Genomic DNA, 20118 nt, shown 5'->3' with positions numbered 1-20118 from the left:
TAAATCTGTTATTATTGAAAATTTATAGAAATTGAACTTGGTAAACTACACTTGAAAGCAAAAAAATCGACTCATTCGATGAATTGTAGTTTATGCTTAGTAATTTCTTGTTGTGTTCTCTGAACTAAAACAATTAATGCAAAAAATGCTGCATTATTATAGAGCTTCCGAAAAATAATTGTTTTGTGCAAATTGGCAACGTGTTGTAAAATTTGTCTTCTTCTGTATGGCATAGGGAATGCAGCAAACATTGTAACGGGTATGTTCTACGCAATTTAGACCTCTATGAATTTGCCGGTGGTCGTCTCAGTCGCTTTTCAAACGTTGACCTGTGTGTACACTTCGAAGTACAGAAAGTGAATATTTGACAAAATTGATTCTTTACCTGTGAAGACGGTCCAGGTAATTGCATAATTACGAGAGGGATATAGTCAGAGGACTGTCGCCTGTAGCCTCCTTATGACGAAGTCGGCAGTGTCAAGGGCTTACCCTCGCTACCAGGAAACCCGTAGCTACAGTCGACGACCAGATTCGGGTCGGCGACGTGCAATGACAGAGAGGGATAATCGATTTATTGCCCAGAGTGTCCAATAATCCTTGAGGAATGTTCAAGGTGACAATGCCACTCAGTGGATAGTTATGAGATGGTTTAAGGCTGTCACTTTGACTCCTAGACTAGCTAACAAACGCCCCAATGTGAGCACAAGTCAGAAACAACAAACTCGACTTCGTTTTGCCCAACAACACGTCAATTGCGACCTTGGCCAATGATGCAGAGTTTTATTCTTTGCTGAGAGTCGAATGTGCTTGTGAAGCAATGACAGAAGACGACACGTCTATCGGAGACCCGTAGAACGATTTGCCTAGTGCTGCAGTGTCAGAGCATGATCTATATGGAGGTGGTTCTTATATGTTTTGGGGTGGTATCTTTTTAGAAGCAAAAACAGAGCTTGTGTTCGCGTCCGGTGATGGTTGTGGAGGGATTTGACAGCGAATCGTTACATTACGGACATTCTCCAAGACAATGTTGTTCCCTACACCGGTTACATGGGCGACGGATTCATGCTAAATACCATGATAACCCTCGATGTCACACAGCGCGGATTACGAAAGATTTACTGGCCAACATTAATATAACTACAATGGACTGACCCTAAGAGGAAACAGTAGCGATCAACAGGTAGCGAAAACACGTTCCAGAATTGCGGTTGTAAATTTGAATATTTTTTCGAGATATTTGGCACACGTATTCGTAATATAATAAAGAATGGCGGTACGGAGCCCAATTTGAAAAATATATTAAAATGTGGAAATTACTCTGTAATTAAATACAATATTAAAAAAACGAGCCTCTACCGCCATTAAGAAGAACAAAAAATACACTTTCTTCAAATAAACTTTTTTATCCGATGCCTAGATTTTGTGTCATTTTGGAACTACTAATGAAATAAAAAATTTTAGTAGTTCCAAACTGACACAAAATCTAGCAATCGGATTAAAAAGTTTATTTGAAGAAAGTGTATTTTTTTGTTCTTCTTAATAGCGGTACAGGCTCGTTTTTTTAATATTGTATTTAATTACAGAGTAATTTCCAAATTTTAATATATTTTTCAAATTGGGCTCTGTACCGCCATTTCTTATTATATTACGAATACGTGTGCCAAATATCTCGAAAAAATATTCAAAATTACAGATGAATCCCTGATCCACTGACCTACTGACTTAGATGAATCCCATCGAACACTTATAAGATAATCTCAAACTGAGCAGAGTTCGGGTCCGTAATCCATCACCGGTGACAGTGGCGGAACTAAAAACTTCAATAGATGAAGAGTGGAAAGCGAAGCGGTTCTTCAGGAATCAGTAAGAAACTTAATAAACTCACGTGGAAAGTGTACTAGAACGCAGAGGAGGAACTACTCAGTATTAATTTTGATTTACTCAATTTTTTTACGTTAATTTACGTTTATATTTATAATTATGACTTTTATATTCATTACATAATGACTTTCATTCATAGCATATTTTCTCACATACAATATTGAGAAGGTATCTTTCTTATGTTCTTTAATTACCAATTTTATATTTATATTTGGGTCAGTGCAATAAAAAATACTTCTGTTCACAATATTTTACTAGCAAATTTATATTGTGTGTGGATCGACACTTGCCAAAAGGCATTTTCAAAAAATATAACTTATTTTACTTTTGAGCTGATTTTTTTTGCTCTCAAGTGTATTTAAAATTTATAATGTTGACTTATTACCTACTTATTAGGTTTAATTTTCGAGTTTTCAGAAAATTAGTGTTTAAAGTTAAATCTGTAAGTTTATCTGTTATATTCTTCTTCTTCACGTGCTATTTCAGAATTATTCCACGTTTTCTTTCTTCTACGGCCCTCTATTTTGCCTTTAAGAATCAGTTGTAGTATTCTATATTGATTTCCCATCACTATATGTCCCAGATAAGTCATTTTCAAGTGAATAACAGTATTTAGCAGTTCTCTATCTTTGTTGCCCTTTTTAGTACTTTCTCATTAGTTTTTCTTGCTGTCCACGGTATCCTCAGCATCCGTCTACGAATCCACATTTCCAATACTTCAATTCTGTTCATGACTGATACTTTTAGTGTTCATACTCCTGCAGCATACAAAAGTACAGAACAAACATAGTACTTAACCATTCTTTGTCTTAATTCTAAACTGAGATGATTATTGCAAAGAAAGTACTTCATTTTCATAAAAATTATATTCAATGCTATTCTGTGTTTTATTTCTATGTCTGGATCTAGTTGGTTCGTTAAGACAGTTCCCAAATATGTCATTTTGTGAATTTTTTCAACTTGGACTCCATGTAATTGTCCTTGGACTCCAGATGTAATAATACATCTGGATGTGGGTTACGACTAAAGACTAAAAATTTGGTTTTTTGAGTTTATTTTAATGACCATTTCCTCTCCTGCTTCGTGAATACGATCAAGCAAAATTTGGAGACCTTCAGTATTTTCTGATACTTTATTTCTGAGAATAATAACTGTACCGTCCGCATATCTAATTATTAGATTAAGTAGTTCCCCGCGGATTTTTATTCCATATGGCAGCTGTCTCTCAAGTGCCTTTTTAAAACTAGTGCTAGTAAACATTGAACAATCTTGGGGATAAAATGCAATCTGTTGTATATCATAAAATATACTGTATGAAAAGAACCAGTTGAAGTTGAAAAATAGTCTTTGAGTCAACAAGTTATTAACTGTGTTAAAAATTGTCATTTAGAAGAGGCTTCTCACTACTCCCGTTCAAGGGCAAGAATCAGAAAGTCGCTAAAGAATCCATTTATCATTTAATGCAAAAGAAATACACTCACCGGCACACAATTCCGCCACCCAAAATTTTTGATTAAGTTTGAAAATTTATAACTTTATTATTTGTACTCCGATTTTCAAGATTCTTGCACTAGTTTGTAGGTAGGGGAGAGTTGGACAAAACGGGATACCATTCTTGTTTATTTTTATTACGGAAAAATGTTAAAGAAATTATCATATTATTATTTTTTATAGGTATAACATTTATTGAAGCACACAAAAAACATATGTTTAGCTATTTTTAATGACTGGAAAATAGTAAAAAAATATATTTATTAAAGTCCTGTACATCCCGTTTTAGCATACCACGGTTGGATAAAACGGGATAGGTTCACAATATTTAATTTTTTGCATAAAATTATCTAAAAAGTATATTTAAGTAGATATAAGACTGCAAAGCAAAATTTACCTTTGAAAAAACAATATCTTCAGTAACCAGAAACTTAAAAAATAGGCCTTTTTTATGTTTTATTGCAAAATGGAAATAATACCTAATTTATTTAGGACTAGGTACGTATACCAGAACAAAAGTCACATAAAAATATGCTGTTCTTTTCTGCAGTATGAGAACACGCTTTATCGCTATTTAAAAAATTAATAGGCCAACAAATAAATAGGTGGATAGAACGGGACATAAAAAACTGTCTCCCATTTTATCCAACGTATAAGTGTCCCGTTTTGTCCAACTCAGACATTTTTCAAAACAAAAATGGCTCCTGCCTAAACGTGAAAGTAGAATTAGATATACTACACATGAGAATATTCGTTAATGAGTGCTTAATTAAATGTGATAGTCACCGGAATTATATGTTTAGATATGTAGGCAATATAATGTAGAAAACAACGCACTTAAAAGTACAAAGTACCAAAAAAATAGAGTCAAACAATTCTAAACACAACAACTCTTCATCAAATAATGGCATCGAGGTAAAACGAACTGAGAATGTTAAAATGACGACTGAGAACAAGTTTTCGTTTTTGTCCGATTGATAGCAGCACTAGTTGGGTCTCTAGGCTAGGTATCCCCTTTTATCCGACTATCCCGTTTTATCCAACTCTCCCCTACGTGTATTGATATCGTTTGGTATTATTCCGGTAACACAAAAATTTTGCTTGCGTGGCATTATACGGGGATGAATGGAAGCGTTGTATTTTTTCATAACTTTAAAACATTCTGTGGAAAAACGGAAGAGCTGATTTTGTTTTTTGAATTATCCGAATATCTCTTTTCTTTTAAGAGCTGTACCATTTTTTGTAATTAAAAACACTGGTTGACTCATAAAATAGAGGGTGGATTGATAAGATTAGAATGGCCCGCATGCAGTCCAGATGTCAATCCTATTGAGTATTTATGGTATGAATTAAAAAAAGCTATTCGCCGTCTTCCTAGACCTTCAGAAAATTTGGTACAGTTATGGACCTGGTAGAGGAATATCGGGCTATTCACCGGGCAAGGATAACACATCTTTATTCGATGCCAAAGCAGTGTTTTTATTTACAGCTCTTACAAGAAAAGAGATATTCGAATAATCCAAAAACAAAACCGTAGTGATACCTCCAGGATAATGCAAGAGGAGTATGAAACAAAATCAGCCCTCCAATTTTTCCACAGAAAAGGTTTCCACCAACTTTTTAAATTTAGGAGAAAATACAACGCTTCCATTCACCCCCGTATAATGCCATCTAAGCAAAAATGTTTTGTTACCGGAATAATAAAAAACGACATCAATACATGTTCCTACAAATTGATGCAAGAACGTTGAAAATCGGAGTACAAATAATAAAGTTATGGATTGTCAAACTTAATCAAAGATTTTGGATGGCGGAATTTTGTGCCAGTGAGTGTAGTTAATAATGTTTTTTATTAACTGTAACCGATAGGCTTATGAGTAAAACTGCAGCTATAGAATAAACAATACCTTCAAAAAGTAAAAGAAGTGACAGTGAATATTAAACAGACGTCTAAAGGTGGGAAAATATGTATTGTAATGAAAATGTATAGGTTCCTATCGATAATTTTACACCTCTACTAGTTTCATCTCTTTTTTATATTAGATTTATAATAGATTTATAATTTTATTATGATCAAACGCAACCGATAATACACATTCTGCAGTCTGCACTACGTGTGGCGCAATTTTTACAACAAAACTCTGGCAAATGTATTATATTTTTGCAAAATATTGGAATGTATTTAATTTGTAGAACAATTTTAACATTTGCTTTCAATAGGTACAGATTTCAGTTCTCTACAAATAATATCTCATTCTTTTTGATATAAAATAATTAGGGACGCAGGAATACAATATATTTAGAATTTCTTATATCGTTTGACGATTCACCACCCGGTATGTCGTTTTAAAGCCTTCATAGGCCGATGCCACATTATGCGTTTTGACCGGATGCGTTTCCGCCGTATCCGGTGAAAACGCATAGTGTGACAGATCGGTCCGGTTGCCTTGGAAACGGATGCGTTTTGAGTCATCGGTACGCGCTTACAAACTGCACCAGACTAAACGCATAGTGTGACAGGTCGGTCCGGTTGCGTTGGAAACGAATGCGTTTTCACCGCATCCGGTCAAAACGCATAATGTGGCTTCGGCCATAATGTCTTTGGAGATCAGAGATATGTATCCAAAGAATTCAAGTTCAGTATCAGTTAAGCTAACAAAAAGACATTTTTAATGAATAAGCAAGTGATGACTAATCCGTAATATTTCGTAATTTTGTTCATTTCTAATACGTATTTAAATACGTTCATATGAAAACAACTTGTTTGTCAATCTGTCACAATGAATCAGGCAAATATTCTAAATGACTCGTGTATTTTCAAGCATTCAACTCTTTCAATTAGTAAAGACGCACTGACCCACTTTCTGGATAATTGCACATCATTTTCCAACGGCAAACAAATTTTCCAACTGAGGATAAAACAGTTGGCTTTATGAAAAAACAAAATGGCTTTTGTATAAGTACGAACATAATTACGGCATTTTCGTATTTTCTGTTTTGCTAAAATCCTCCTGTACAAAGCAGAAAATGTATGTCAATAGGTTTTATTAAGTTTTTTATTTACTTCCGTGAAATATTTTAATGAAATTGTAGGTTGAAGGGGTTATGATGGAAATTTATGCTAAAATGTTTGGTGCGTATTATATTTTATTGCACAGATATACTACGGTGGTCCCATAAGCACTTAGCCTACAAAAAAAACGAAAATTTTGGAAAGATATTGCTCAATACCTCCTCAACAGTCTCCTTTTAACTCGATACACTAGACCCAGCGATACCCAACTTCTTTAACGGTACTTTATGCCTCGATTAACAGCCCGTTAGTTAACGGAGGTTTAATCGGGACCTCTTTAGGGTCTCTTGCCTTGTAATAAATGCAATTATAATTGTTATTATACTTATTTTAATTATTATAATACTTGTAATACTGTAATTGCATTTATTACAACGCAAGAGACCCTAAAGAGGTCCCGATTAAACCTCCGTTAACTAACGGGCTGTTAATCGAGGCATAAAGTACCGGCCCTAATAAGTCGCTGAAAAATAGGTACATTATGTCGAGGTCATTATCTTATTCGACTAATATTTCTGCCCGGCGAGTGACTTTTTCAAGTTTGGAAACAAATAGGTCGCACGGGGCCAAATCTGGAGAATATGGTAGATGGAGCAGTAGTTCTTAGCCCAATTCGATCAATTTTGCCATGGCGACGCAGAAGTATGAGCCAGTGCGTTGTCATGGTCATTTCTTCGCCAAATGGGGCTGTTTTTTCTGCAATTCGGCATCAAATCGGCCCAATCATTTGGCATAGTAGAGCCCTTTAACTGTTTTGCCCTTCTCCAGGTAGTCAATGTAGATCACACCTTGTGAATCCCAGAAAACGATGGCCGTCACCTGTCCGGCCCTGAAATGTGTTTAATTCGTAGAATAATTTTAACATTTGTTGTAAATACAGATTTTAGTCTTCTACGAAGACTACCTCATGACTTTTAATGTAAAATAATTAGGGAAGCAGGAGTACATAACAGTTTAAAATCTCACATTAAGTTTCCTATGGCCCATTTGAAGTTTCACCACCCACTATAACTATTACAATTTAAAAAGAGGGGGCTGATAACTAACTGTCCAATGTCCAGTTCTGTTAATATACTAATCAATTTTATATTTTTTTAGGCTCTTCAATTAATAGAATTCATAGAACTGAATAGGCTGCTAGGAGTGGATCACTTCACGTTCTACAACCACACCGTAGGCAACCAGGTGGACTGCGTCTTGCGGGATTACATAGATAGAGGTCTAGTGACAGTGCTTCCTTGGAATTTGGATATGATCTCACAGAAGGATATCAGGACTGAAGGGCTCTTTGCGGCACTTAACGACTGCTTGTATAGGTTCATGTACAAATATACTCACCTTTTGCTCATAGACTTGGATGAGTACATTCTACCCAAGAACAACGATACTTTAGGACAAATGATTGAGTAAGTTTTTTTATTCAGAAGGAAAACTATTGTGATATCATTTTTGTATCATCATCATGTATATTGCGTAATTAACTTCTAAAATACTGTATACAGATGATACAAAAGCGACAGAACTGTAACTATGTGCTGAGCCACTACAGGGTAGTTGCTTCGTTACTAAAATATGCGCCATTTTAGACCTTGTTTCAGTTGTATAATGACGCAACTGTAGATATGGTTGGAAATGGGGCGATTGAATTAATTAAGATAATGAAATTCGGACCGACAGGGATGAAAATAAAAGCCATCGTTGTAAGCATAAATGGCATACTAAATATTTAAAAATCGTTTTTTCGTACAGAAAAATTTTAACATGAAGAATGGCACAACTGTAGGTAGGGCTGACAATGGGGAGGATTAAATTAAGATAATGAAATTCGAACCACTACTTATAAAACTAAAAGCCATTATTTTAAGAATAAACGCCATACCGATGCTCCTGGATGATTACTCCTCATTTAATCCCTATTTTTTTTAAATCGTTTTTTTTTGCTTTTTTACTTACATCGTTCTTCTTTCGGATCGGCGATATAACATACCATGTTTATTTCTGAAAAAAAAACATTGTGCTTTTATTTTGTGTCACTCGTGTGTTTTTTACTCCTTGATAAAAATGTCTAATTTCTTTTTGGACATAGCTGTCTATTATTATTTATAGTTGTTTTAACAGTAATTTCCTCTTCTGTTGCCTACATAATTGTTTAGCTCCTCTCCTTTTTGTTCTATAATGCTCTTTACTTTTTTTTGTATTATCTCTAATAATTTTCATTTTTTCGCTCTTTCTTCGGGCTAGGATTCTTTTGCCGCTTGTATCATGACTATTTGTATTAGTTCCCATTCCTCCTCTAAGTTCCCCGTCGTTATTCTTCTCAATCTTTTGTTTATTTCTTCCTTTATTCTAATATTGCCAACTCTTTATTTTGGATATGCTCTACTTCGTATTTTTCTGTTGTATTCCTTTTTTAGCTGTTTGGGATATGTTCTTGCTTAAGGTTAACTATCCTTAATATATGATTACACTCGACAACAGCTCCTCTGTTCCTTCTACAATCAGTCTCGGATCTCTTGTATTTTCTTTGATGGCCATTATTTCGACTCTATATTTATCACGTATTGTATCTAACTTTCTTAATGTTTCTTCCTAGTAAATTTTTCTTACGTTCCATGTTTCTACTTTCAATCGATTTCAATATGTTTGTTTCCTTTTTCTCTATCCTCTTTTCCTTCGTTTCAAAATAATCGTAGCCATGTCGTTACCATTTTTTCTTTATTGCTTACTACACTAAGCATCAAAATTAACGCACCATCTTAAAAATGGGAAATTTTTGACGTTTCGTATTTCCTAAACCTGTTGTCCGATTTGAGCGATTTTTTAGTATATTATAGCTTTATTCTTCAAGAATATCGATGTAATAATATTATTGCTAAAGAGATAAGTGTCATTGTATACCGGGTGTAACAATGATAGTGTGTTTTTTCCTCAAAGTTTGGAACACCCTGTGGAATATTCTAGCGTATATAAAATATTGAAATTAAAACTCAACTGCAGCCTTAGGCTTTCTTAACATTTTGCTTTTTGATTCATTCGATTACGTTGAACAATAAAATAGTTAGGTACTTAACAACTAGCAATGTTATTCATCAATACAGGGTGTTTCTAAATAAGTGCGACAAACTTTGAAGGGTAATTCTGCATGAAAAATAATGACCGTTTGCTTTATAAACATATGTCCACAAATGCTTTGTTTCCGAGTTGCAGGATGTTAAATTTTTTCTAACAAACTGACGATTTATTTATTGCTTTAAAACTGGTTAAAATATGCAAATGAAATTTGGTAGGTTTTAAGGGGTAGTTATTGCGCATTTTTTGACATACAATTAAGAATTTTATTTTCACTATTGGCGTGCGTACGGGTATAAACATTTTAGATACATCCCGTATGCGCGCCAATGGTGAATATAAAACTCTTGATTGTATGTCAAAAAAATGCGCAATAACTACCCCTTAAAGCCTACCAAATTTCGTTTGCATATCTCAACCAGTTTTAGAGCAATAAATAAATCGTTAGGTTGTAAGAAACAATTCAACATCCCATATCTCGGAAACAAAGCATTTGCGGACATAGTATGATTATAAAGCAAACGGTCATTATTTTTCATGCAGAATTACCCCTTAAAGTTTGTCTCACTTATTTAGAAACACCCTGTATAGATGAATAACTTGGCTAGTTGTTAAAGTACCTAACTTTTTTTATTATTCCACATAAGCGAATGAATTAAAAAGCAAAATGTTAAGAAAGCGTAAGGCTACAATTGAGTTTTAATTTCAATATTTTATATACTCTAGAATATTCCATAGGGTGTTCCAAACTTTGAGGAAAAACACACTACCATTGTTACACCCGGTATACAATAACACTTACCTGTTTAGCAATAATATTATTACATCGATATTCCTAAAGAATAAAGCTATAATATACTAAAAAAATCACTAAAATCCGATAACAGGTTTAGGAAATACGAGCCATCAAAAATCCCATTTTTAAAATGGTGCGTTAATTTTGATGCTTAGTGTATTTATTAGTTTTTTGACCACTTGTGTAGTTTTCTCTTATTTTGTATAGATGTCCCTTCTCTTTATCCCATCTCGACTTTCTACCGTCTACTGTTATCTTTTTTTCCTATTCTTGCAATTTTTCATTTTTTTCTTTTCTCTCGCCACTTTTCTTATTTTTTCTGTTTTTGTTTTTATTTCATTGTTAAGTGATTGTTTATATAAATAAGTACGGCCGTCGTGGTTTTTTAATTCTGTCTTGTTTTTCAATATTGTTTTTTTCATCATTGTTTCTGTTTTTAATGCAGAGATTCTCCCCAATATTTGTGGCATTCCTTAATTTCACTTTTACATGTAGTTCTCTGGCTGTGAATTTTCCATTCCTTTTCTTATGTTTTTATCATTTCTCTATGCGTTCGATTTCTCCTGTAGTTGTTTTACGTCTCTTTTCAAGTTCTGATTATCTTTCCTTTGCTTCATTTCGTTCATCATGTCTTCGTTTTTTCCTTTAAGTTATTTCATCATTCTAATCGTAACTCTTGTAAGTAGAGGGCCAGCAGATCGAAAGAGTAAAAAAGTACACTTACCTAGGAACACTTATAACAGAAAATAATGACTACACTGCAGAAATCAAAGTCAGAATCGAAAAAGCACGTTCTAATTTTATAAAAATGAAAAAGGTCCTATGTAGCAAAGATTTAACATTAGCTCTTAAAGTACGCCTAACAAAATGTTACGTATTCAGTGTACTATAATACTATGGAGTGGAATCATGGACGTTAAATCTAGAGAGAATTAGATGACTTAACTCCTTTGAAATGTGGAACTATAGTAGAAGTATTATTATGAGGATTTCCTGGGTGGGTAGATAGAGTTACGAATAATGAAGTACTGAGAAGAATAGGTAAAGAGAAGGAAGTTGAACTTACAACTAAAGAAAGAAAGCTACAGTATCTCGGACATGTGATACGGGGCGAGAAGTATAGCATCCTGTGACTGATAATGCAAGGAAAGATAGATGGCAAAACAAGCATCGGAAGAAGACGAATTTCATGGCTGAAAAACCTGAGAGAATGGTTTGGATGCGGCTCAAAACAACTATTTAAAGCTACTGCCTCAAAAATTAAAATAGCTATGGTGATTGCCAACCTCCGTAGCGAAGATGGCACCTGAAGAAGAGGAAGAATCGTAACTGCATTTGTACCTTTGTCTTCATCTTCATTTTTCTGTAGTGTTCTGTTTGTTTTCTTGTTTCTTCCAAAGATGTAATCTTCCTCTCCCCTTCTCTCCTCTCCTCTTCTCTTTTCTCCTCTTCTATCCACTCCTCTCCTCTCTTCCAGTTTCGTTTTTATGTGTCTTTATTAACAAGTTTATTACGTTTCAGTACTTTGAATAAACGGGTTAACGGTCGCACCACAGCCTCCTTCTCATTCCAAAACGCCTTCTTCTACCTCCAATGGGACGACGACGACTCAGTATACGAGTTCGACGATCCGGTCACCGCCAACTTGATCACGATGAAGAAGACGCGCCGAAAGACGAAACTCCATCCACAGAAGCAGCGATCCAAATACATCTGCCGCCCGGAACTGACCGTAGAAGCAGGCAATCACTTCATATGGGAATTTATCCCTGGCCACGGCACCATGAACGTGCCCCCCGATACGGCCATCCTTCACCACTATCGCATCTGTGAGTTTGGAGGTGACGACTGCATCAAGACGTCGTCCACCGTGGACCGGACGGCGTATAAGTTTAAGGAGGGGCTCACGAGTGGTGTGAAATCTGTGTACGATAGACTGAGTAGAAAGTGTGGGCTGGTGGAACTCAATTTACCCACGGGAAAGGTTCTCAATAAGCTAATGCAGTTCTTGAAACCTAGTCTGGAGAGATAATAGGCTCGAACGGCTACAGTAGTCGTCAAAAGAAACGGTATCGAAAATTAAAGATACAGTCTTAAGTCCGTGGCACACGGTCAAATATTTGATCAAATTAGTTTGATCATTCCAAAAATTGACAGCATAATGACGTCATATCGTGAATTTGATCAAATCCTATAAAAATAGAGGTTTTCTGATGAAAAATTTTGATTGGTCGAAAAATCAACAATCTAAGTTGCAAGTAGCATTGGTTGATAGGACTTTTCAACGCTTCTCATTTGTTTCGAGCTTCTGTCATATGTCGTATATTCATATTAGACACGGATTATATGACATATGACAGCAGTTCGAAACAAATGAGAACCGGTGAAAGGCCCCATTGAGGACATTATATTGACCATAGACATATCTATTATTTATCATAGACAGAGAGTCATGTTGAGGGAAGTGACGACACCATCTTTTTTTCTTGGCTCAGTGCTGTTTCACTCTTACACATAGTAAAGCTGCGACAGTAGTCCTCCCTTCCCGTGCCTATACCATCTCTTAGTTTCATGTTATTTTCTCGATACAATGTGCTAGAACAAGGGATTTTGTCATCAGGAAGAGCGAAGGGTAGGCTCAGTCTATGATAATAATAATATGCCTATGAGATTGACGTGATCTTTTTTCTTTTTTTCTGCGATTTGTGTTTGTCTTACTATTTTGTTAAAAAATAAAAATAAACGTTTGAAATATCTTGGAACTACTAACAAGTTTCGACATTAATTAATTTATATCGAGAAGTTGTTTATATTACAATGTAAAGCATTCACAGTATTATAAAAAATCCTTTCAACCTTTGTATTTTCATTGTAGATAAGAAAAATTTGAATCGTAAATAACGCTCAAACAACTAATAAAAAAATTTTCAAAAGAGACAATTTGACAAACCGTCAATAAAACTTTGATTAACTTTGATTGATCGTATAAAAGATAGATTTTTAAAATTTGACCAAACTGTAATTATGACTTTATTACGTCAGTTTGATCAAATATTTGACCGCGTGCCACGAACTTTAAAGTAGGTAACTAATAAAAGTTTCGATGCCGCTTATTTTGACCAATACCGTATTATCAGTATTAATACACCAGCCAGTTTGTTAGAGAAGGAATTTTTTCGGACATTTACACGACTGTTATAATGTAGTTGTAGGTAGTTTTATTTAATTGGTACAAACATCATTTTCTTATTCTCATACCTAGTGAAAAGAAAACCACGATTGTAAAACGAAGAAATTAAACTAAAGGGAATTAATAAGAAGCTCCCATTTACTGAAATAGGGGGTTAAGATATGACACTGTCATATCTTGATCCTCTATTTTAGTATATGACACTATAAAACTGTCTATTCTAGCTGGAAACAAATCATATTATGATTTAAAAGTATAATTAATGGATTATTTCTTGCAAAAATTTTCTTTACTTCCACTTCAATCGTGTCGTCCTAACTCTACTTCATGCACCTCGATATATTTCTCCATTACTCTGTAATACCGATTCTAGGTACTAGAGACTATTACTTTGCACAATCAGCTACGGAGACAGCTAGATCTTTAAATGAACATTTCAGGTACTCTGTTTTTGTCCTTATTCTTCTTAAGATACCTAATCTTAACCATCTACAGCCATTTTTTCCTAGTCCTACCTTATCTTCTATCTTTCCTTCTAGTACTAGTTGCTGAAAAGTGTAGGTATCGTTTTTCTCATATATGTGCCCTAAATATGTAGTCTTCTCGCTTTTTATATAATCATATATTCAAAAAATTCGATATCCTGGGGTCCAGCTTTTTTAACACTTTCTCATTTTTGACTCTGTCCCTCCATGATGTTCTACGCATTTGGCACAGGCACAACATTTCAAAAGCTTTAAGTTTGGTAATGGATCTGATATTTAACAAAATAAATAAAAATAAATTTCGACCACGAGTCAGGATTCTGTTAACCGAGATACGATAGTACCAAGCGGCGCCGCTAGGAGGAGCACTCCAACAATGCGTCTCAGAATACTTTAACGAAACGTGGTCATTTTGTAGTCTAAACCGAGTAAGGTATGAAAAAGAAAAGAAAATAATCGTTTTCGTTTTGATTCAATTCGAGTCTCTTGCCATCCTCTGACACAGTGTTTCGGGGTCTCTACCCCTTATCAAAGAGGCTATGCAAGTAGAGGCTATGCAGTCTATTTGCATAGCCTCTTTGATAAGGGGTAGAGACCCCAAAACACGGTGTCAGAGGATGGCAAGAGACTCGAATTAAATCAAAACGAAAACGATTATTTTCTTTTCTGATATTTAACGTTCACACTTCCATTCCGTACAAAAGAACGGACCAAACGTAACACTTTAGCATCTTGTATCTCAGGTTGAAATCCAACTTGCGAGCAGTAAGAAATTTACGAAGTTTTAAAAAAGCTTCCAGACTTGTTCTACTCTGCTCTTTATTTTAGTCTCAGGGTCCCAACCATCGTTGCATTTGGGTAACTATTTCTGCCTATGATCATTGTTTTTGTTTTCTTGATATTTATTTTCAAAGCCAAAGCTTCACCTGAAAGAGTAAGACCATTTAAAAAACATTGAAGATCTTCGATGTTATATGCCACAGTCTCTGTGTCATCGGCATAACTAATGTTAATAAATATGTCGTTTACTTTAACACCCTTATTAGAGCTCGCCACTGCTTCTGCGAAGTTTTTCTACGTATAAGTTAAACAACATTACAGAAAGTATACAACCTTGCCTTACTCTATTTTTTATTGAGAAATCTTCCATTTAGTTGAAATTTTGAAGACGTACTGTTGGTATCTGGTTCAAATACAGGTTGGTGATAACATCTTTCATATGCGCTTCCAGCAACTCCATAGTCTTTTACCTGTGAGACTTCCAAAACCCTATCCTGATTTTTCTATGAAAACAGTATAATGAACAGTATAACATGGAAACGAAAGGACAGTTCTTTACACTCTACCAATTAAAATAAAACTTCCTTAGTTTATGAATTTTAACTTCCTCTTTTGTATATAGGCGAAAAAGTTCCATCTTAGGTTGTATATATTTTTGTACAGGAATTATTTTGTGATCTAAGGTTTTAATAATACGATGTATTATTTATTTTTTCAATTTAACACTCAAAGTGAGATCAAAATCCATACATACCAAAGATGTTATGTCGGGTAATAAGAATAAATACTGAAAAATAAAAAGAAAACGTAAAGTAAAAATAATTAAAGGCATTTCTTTTTGAGTTATACGTAGTTTAGACACTGCTAAAATTTTAAGGAAGAACTAAATACTATAATTTCGGAACTAGGATTATGTTTAACATTTTTGTTTGTTTTATATTTCTATAATATTTCATAATTTTCAAAGATGACATCAAACTTTGTCTTGAAAAACTCCACTTTTTATATACAAAGAACTTCAATACATTGACAAACTGAATTTTTTCACTACAACCTTAATTTTCAATATTAATTTTTTCTTTTAACTAAAATAAGCAATAAAGAAAAATGTAAGTTAGCAGATTATTTACTGTCCCTTGTATAATCACTGAAGCATTATAAACACCGTCGTCTCTTCGAACTTCATATTTGTAAAACTTTCTCATTTTGCACAGCTCGTTTCCACTTCAGAACTTCATAAAATCAGCTACACGTTACCAATAAGTATGTAGACAAACTTAAGAACAGCTTCTGAAGACAGTTATTAAATAATATTAAAATTAAGTAAAATGTGATGCAAGAAATTATGTAGAGCAATAACTATGAAACATCCTACTCCAGTAGTCTGGAATGCTGAATTTCGCTAGGAATGTTAATTGCGGGACCCCAAAAAAGATGCAAAAAAGTTTGCCACTACTACTCCCGGGCTTTCCCCCTAAAATCCTCGTATGGGGGGATGAGGGGGAAACATTGATATACAAAGTATCTGTACGCCATAGAAAAAATGTTTCAAACAAGAAATGTGTGTATGTATTGTAACACTAGCGAATGGGCACCAGGGCGCCATTTTGTAGCAGTCCCAGAAATGGACGCTATTTGTATAACACCAATATTATTAACACGGTAAATGCCAAATTAAACAAAATGTAAAAATATACTTGGTGCTACTTAACTTTTTGATATACCTCGGTAGCTCTAAGTCTTCAGAGAACTAGGGGTGTGGATTCTTAATAGATGTTAAATAAAATTGAAACTCAAATGCTCGGGGGCGCCATAATTAAAAAAGAAAATATAATATTTGCTTACTTATAAAAAAATATAATACTAAGAATGTCGGTTACTTGAAATATCTGTACTTACCGTAGACTACTTTCATGAGCTTAGTAGGAGAGATCTTTACTTTATAAGAAGTATAGAGATTGGTAAAGAATATCTAATAATTAAACACAATTCTTACTTTATTGAAACAAATAAAAATTTAGTAAAGTTGTCATCAAAAAAAGTCTTTAATTATTTTACCAATTGGCGAGAAAACGTAAGAGTTCAACAATTAAAAATAGCGCAAGTACCTTGTTGTGTTCTTTATCCGTGGGTGATCTATAGTCCATCCATGCGGCAGTTAAGGTGTTAAACATTGTCCTGATGTTACGGCACATTTGTTGTCACCGCACATAACGATACTCATTTTGACAGATAAAGTACAGCTATTAATTATATTAAAGATGAAATTAAATTGTTCGTTTATTGTATGCAACATTTGGATACTATTATTATTATTATTATTTTTATTGATTAAATTTAATTAAAAAAAACGAAGAACTTTTCGACAAAAGAAAACCAATGGATCTGTTTAATCCATCACTAGAAACACAAAATACGGTCGAGAATTTACACTCTACGACCACAGCAGCCACTTAGGCCTACTTCGGCTCTGGAACAAAAACTGAACTGTACTAAATACAAACAACTATCTCCATTGAACTATTATTAACAATTTTCTCCGTCAGCAAGGCAAAGAGCCTGCTGACGGAAAGGCACCAGCTTCTTACTCTAGACTACCAGAACTGATCTCGAGTATCTCCAGAACTCTCTCACAACCCAAAACTCATTCCATCTCCCCACTTTTCTATCCTACTCAACCATGTCCGGTTTTACCAATAAAAAATTCGCCAATTTCCACTACTAATTTCAAAACGAATAGAAAAGATTTAAGCAAATTTCAACCACGCCTTCAAAGGTAGTAACTCTTTCTCTCGCAAAGAGGATTAAACCAAATGAAATCCTGATAACTATATCTCAGCTAAATACCTTCTCACGTGTTCGGCTGATTTAGCTTTTCGCACAGTTAGCCCACTAGATACCAACAAATATATTATATAAACAACTCAGAGCCACTTAATCTCTATAAGATAAATATTTTCCAGTCCTGCTGTCGGTAAAAACAATTTGCTGAAAGATTTTCGACTGTGATTCTTTTGGTGGTATGAAACATATCGAGGTCCCTCAGATACAAGAGATATGAATATCATGAGAATCGAGAACGAATTACGCAATACCATAGATTTGTGAGAACCGACAATTCTTTGAAACACAAACTTGGTTTTAACGAATTTAAAATACAGAGTGGAGCAACGATGTCAGTGATTCGAAGATACTAGTGACTTTCGCACCGTTACAGTATAAGCGATGGTCCTACAGCTTCTGCCGCTTCCCCGTTTCGATTGCCATATTTTTCTATCTCTCCAGGTGTCTTCATCAAGGGCTCTGTATTTCATGCTTTCCATAACATCTTGTTACAGGCCAAAGATCACTCGGGCGCCCCAGAATGCGATGGAGAGATAATATCCAAGCAGATCTCCCGAAAAATGAACATTCCATTTGACCCTAGGTTGATGGAAGACCGAACAAATTGGAAAAACGTTCTACAGTCAGCCAGGACCCACCCAGGGTTGTAGCGCTACGTGATGATGATGATGATAACATCTTGTATCTAAGACTTGGCTGGCCTTCCTAGTTTCCTTCTATTACTTGGATTATATATTCCCTAGCTCTTTTTGGCCATCTGTTGTCATCCATCCGCTGCACGTGTCTATATCATATTAACTGTCTAGTTTTTATTCTTTCCTAAGTTTTATGTACTCTATCTGTCTTTCTTCTAATTTCAGTATTAGGTATACGTTCTGCTCTTGATATACGACAAGCTCTTCTCAGGTAGTCCATTTCAATAGTGCCAACTTTTTCCTTTTTTTTTTGCTGTCATTTGCCAACATTCTGCTCCATATATACAATTACTTTGTAGATTGTCATTTTAGTTTCCAAAGTATGTTGCTCTATTGGACCAAAGTATCGAATTATGTCAACTTCTTGTGTGAACTCTCTTCCTGCCTTGTTGCACTCTACGATTGATGTCGCATTCCGTTGTTCCTTTACTGCAGATCATACTTCCCAAATATTTGTATTCGTAACACCTTTTCATTTATCTAATTTCCAAATCTGGGTCTTCGTCTTCACTGCCTATTCACATAGAATCTGTTTTTGACTTATTCATACTCATTCCCCATTTTTCGCATTCATCTTTGAGATTTATAAGCATATCATCTGCATCTTCTTCACAGCTGGCAACTAGTACTTGATCATCTTCAAAGAACAACGTTGTCAGATAATTGTTGTTAAGCTTCAACCCCACTTCCGCACATTTTTGTCTCTACTGGTGCAATGCTTCTTGGATATATATTTTGAATAGGGTAGGGGAAAGACAACGTCCTTGTCTCAAACCTTTCGTTACTGTAAATACCCTTGAGAAAGTATTTCTTGTTTTCACCGTATTAAGGTACGTTTTCGTCAAGATACCAAATAACAATTTTAAAGAAACATAAGCCTTCTCCAGATCTATAAATACCAGATGCGTAGGGAGGTTTCGAGTGACAAACTTTCTTGCATCTTTTTGGGAATGTGATCTTTTGAGAATTTGGTCACAAAATTGACATTCTCAGAAAAATTCAGCTTGTTCGTATGATTTTTAGACGTCAGAACGACGACTGAACTACCTACCCCAAAATAATAATTTTCTGTTACCTAAATAAAAATTAAAGAAATTCAATAGAATAATAATAATATCGTATGGCATTTTTGCCGGGGAGATTTACCATTTACGTGCCGGGGTGCCATTTACATCTTTAACCCTGTTTTAAGTAACTTGTGTCGATGTACACACTAGCCCAGGGGGACCGACGGCTTAACGTACTTTCCGAGGCACGGTGAACAGCTCGTATCATTTTTAGAAATGAAAATAGATTGTCTGTGCCGGGTCTCGAACCCGAGCGCCCTGGCGTATAAGGCCAGTTATCATGCCGCTGTACTACGGCTGTTCACAAAGAAATTCAATGCGAAATGGTTAGAAACGCACATAGGTCCTATTTTATACCACAATTAAGTAAAAGTGGTAAAAAATAGCCTTCTTGCGTCATATTTTTACTGCTAGTATATATAAAAAAGAATTTTAACTTACTTGTGTACTTAATGAAGTTAAACAAGACGCCGTTTCCTTACTACTGTTCCTCCTTCCAGTGTTCTATACCTAACATTAAAAATTTCTGCTAATTTTTGTATCTGCTACATATACATAGTTCTCTTCTTGATAAAAGAAACAACAATAAGGTTTAACGGTCTAGCTAGATGATAACTCACAAGCTCTAAAAAGTTTTTTTATTCTTCTCGTATTGGGACTACTGATTTGTTTTTATTGATGCAACCATGGCAGCAGTTATATTTATTTTGTTAATAAAATGTTGTAATAAATAATTTTAAAAGACAA

At 34.7% G+C, this 20118-nt stretch overlaps 1 protein-coding gene across 6 annotated transcripts in view; it reads left to right on the top strand.

Annotated features, from left to right (window-relative positions):
• LOC114332654 (beta-1,4-galactosyltransferase galt-1) overlaps positions 1-20118 on the top strand; it is a 226806-nt gene extending 206688 nt beyond the window's left edge. For all 6 annotated transcript variants that reach the window (XM_050653548.1, XM_050653559.1, XM_050653554.1 and 3 more), the window contains 2 exons: positions 7544-7851; positions 11832-20118. In XM_050653548.1, the coding sequence (XP_050509505.1) occupies positions 7544-7851; positions 11832-12342 (819 nt within the window). In that variant the 3' untranslated portion in view covers positions 12343-20118. The remainder of the gene's footprint in view (positions 1-7543; positions 7852-11831) is intronic.

This window comes from Diabrotica virgifera, chromosome 1, assembly GCF_917563875.1.
Source record: "Diabrotica virgifera virgifera chromosome 1, PGI_DIABVI_V3a".
Classification (NCBI taxonomy): domain Eukaryota; kingdom Metazoa; phylum Arthropoda; class Insecta; order Coleoptera; family Chrysomelidae; genus Diabrotica; species Diabrotica virgifera.
This window is presented reverse-complemented; position numbering and strand designations above follow the sequence as displayed.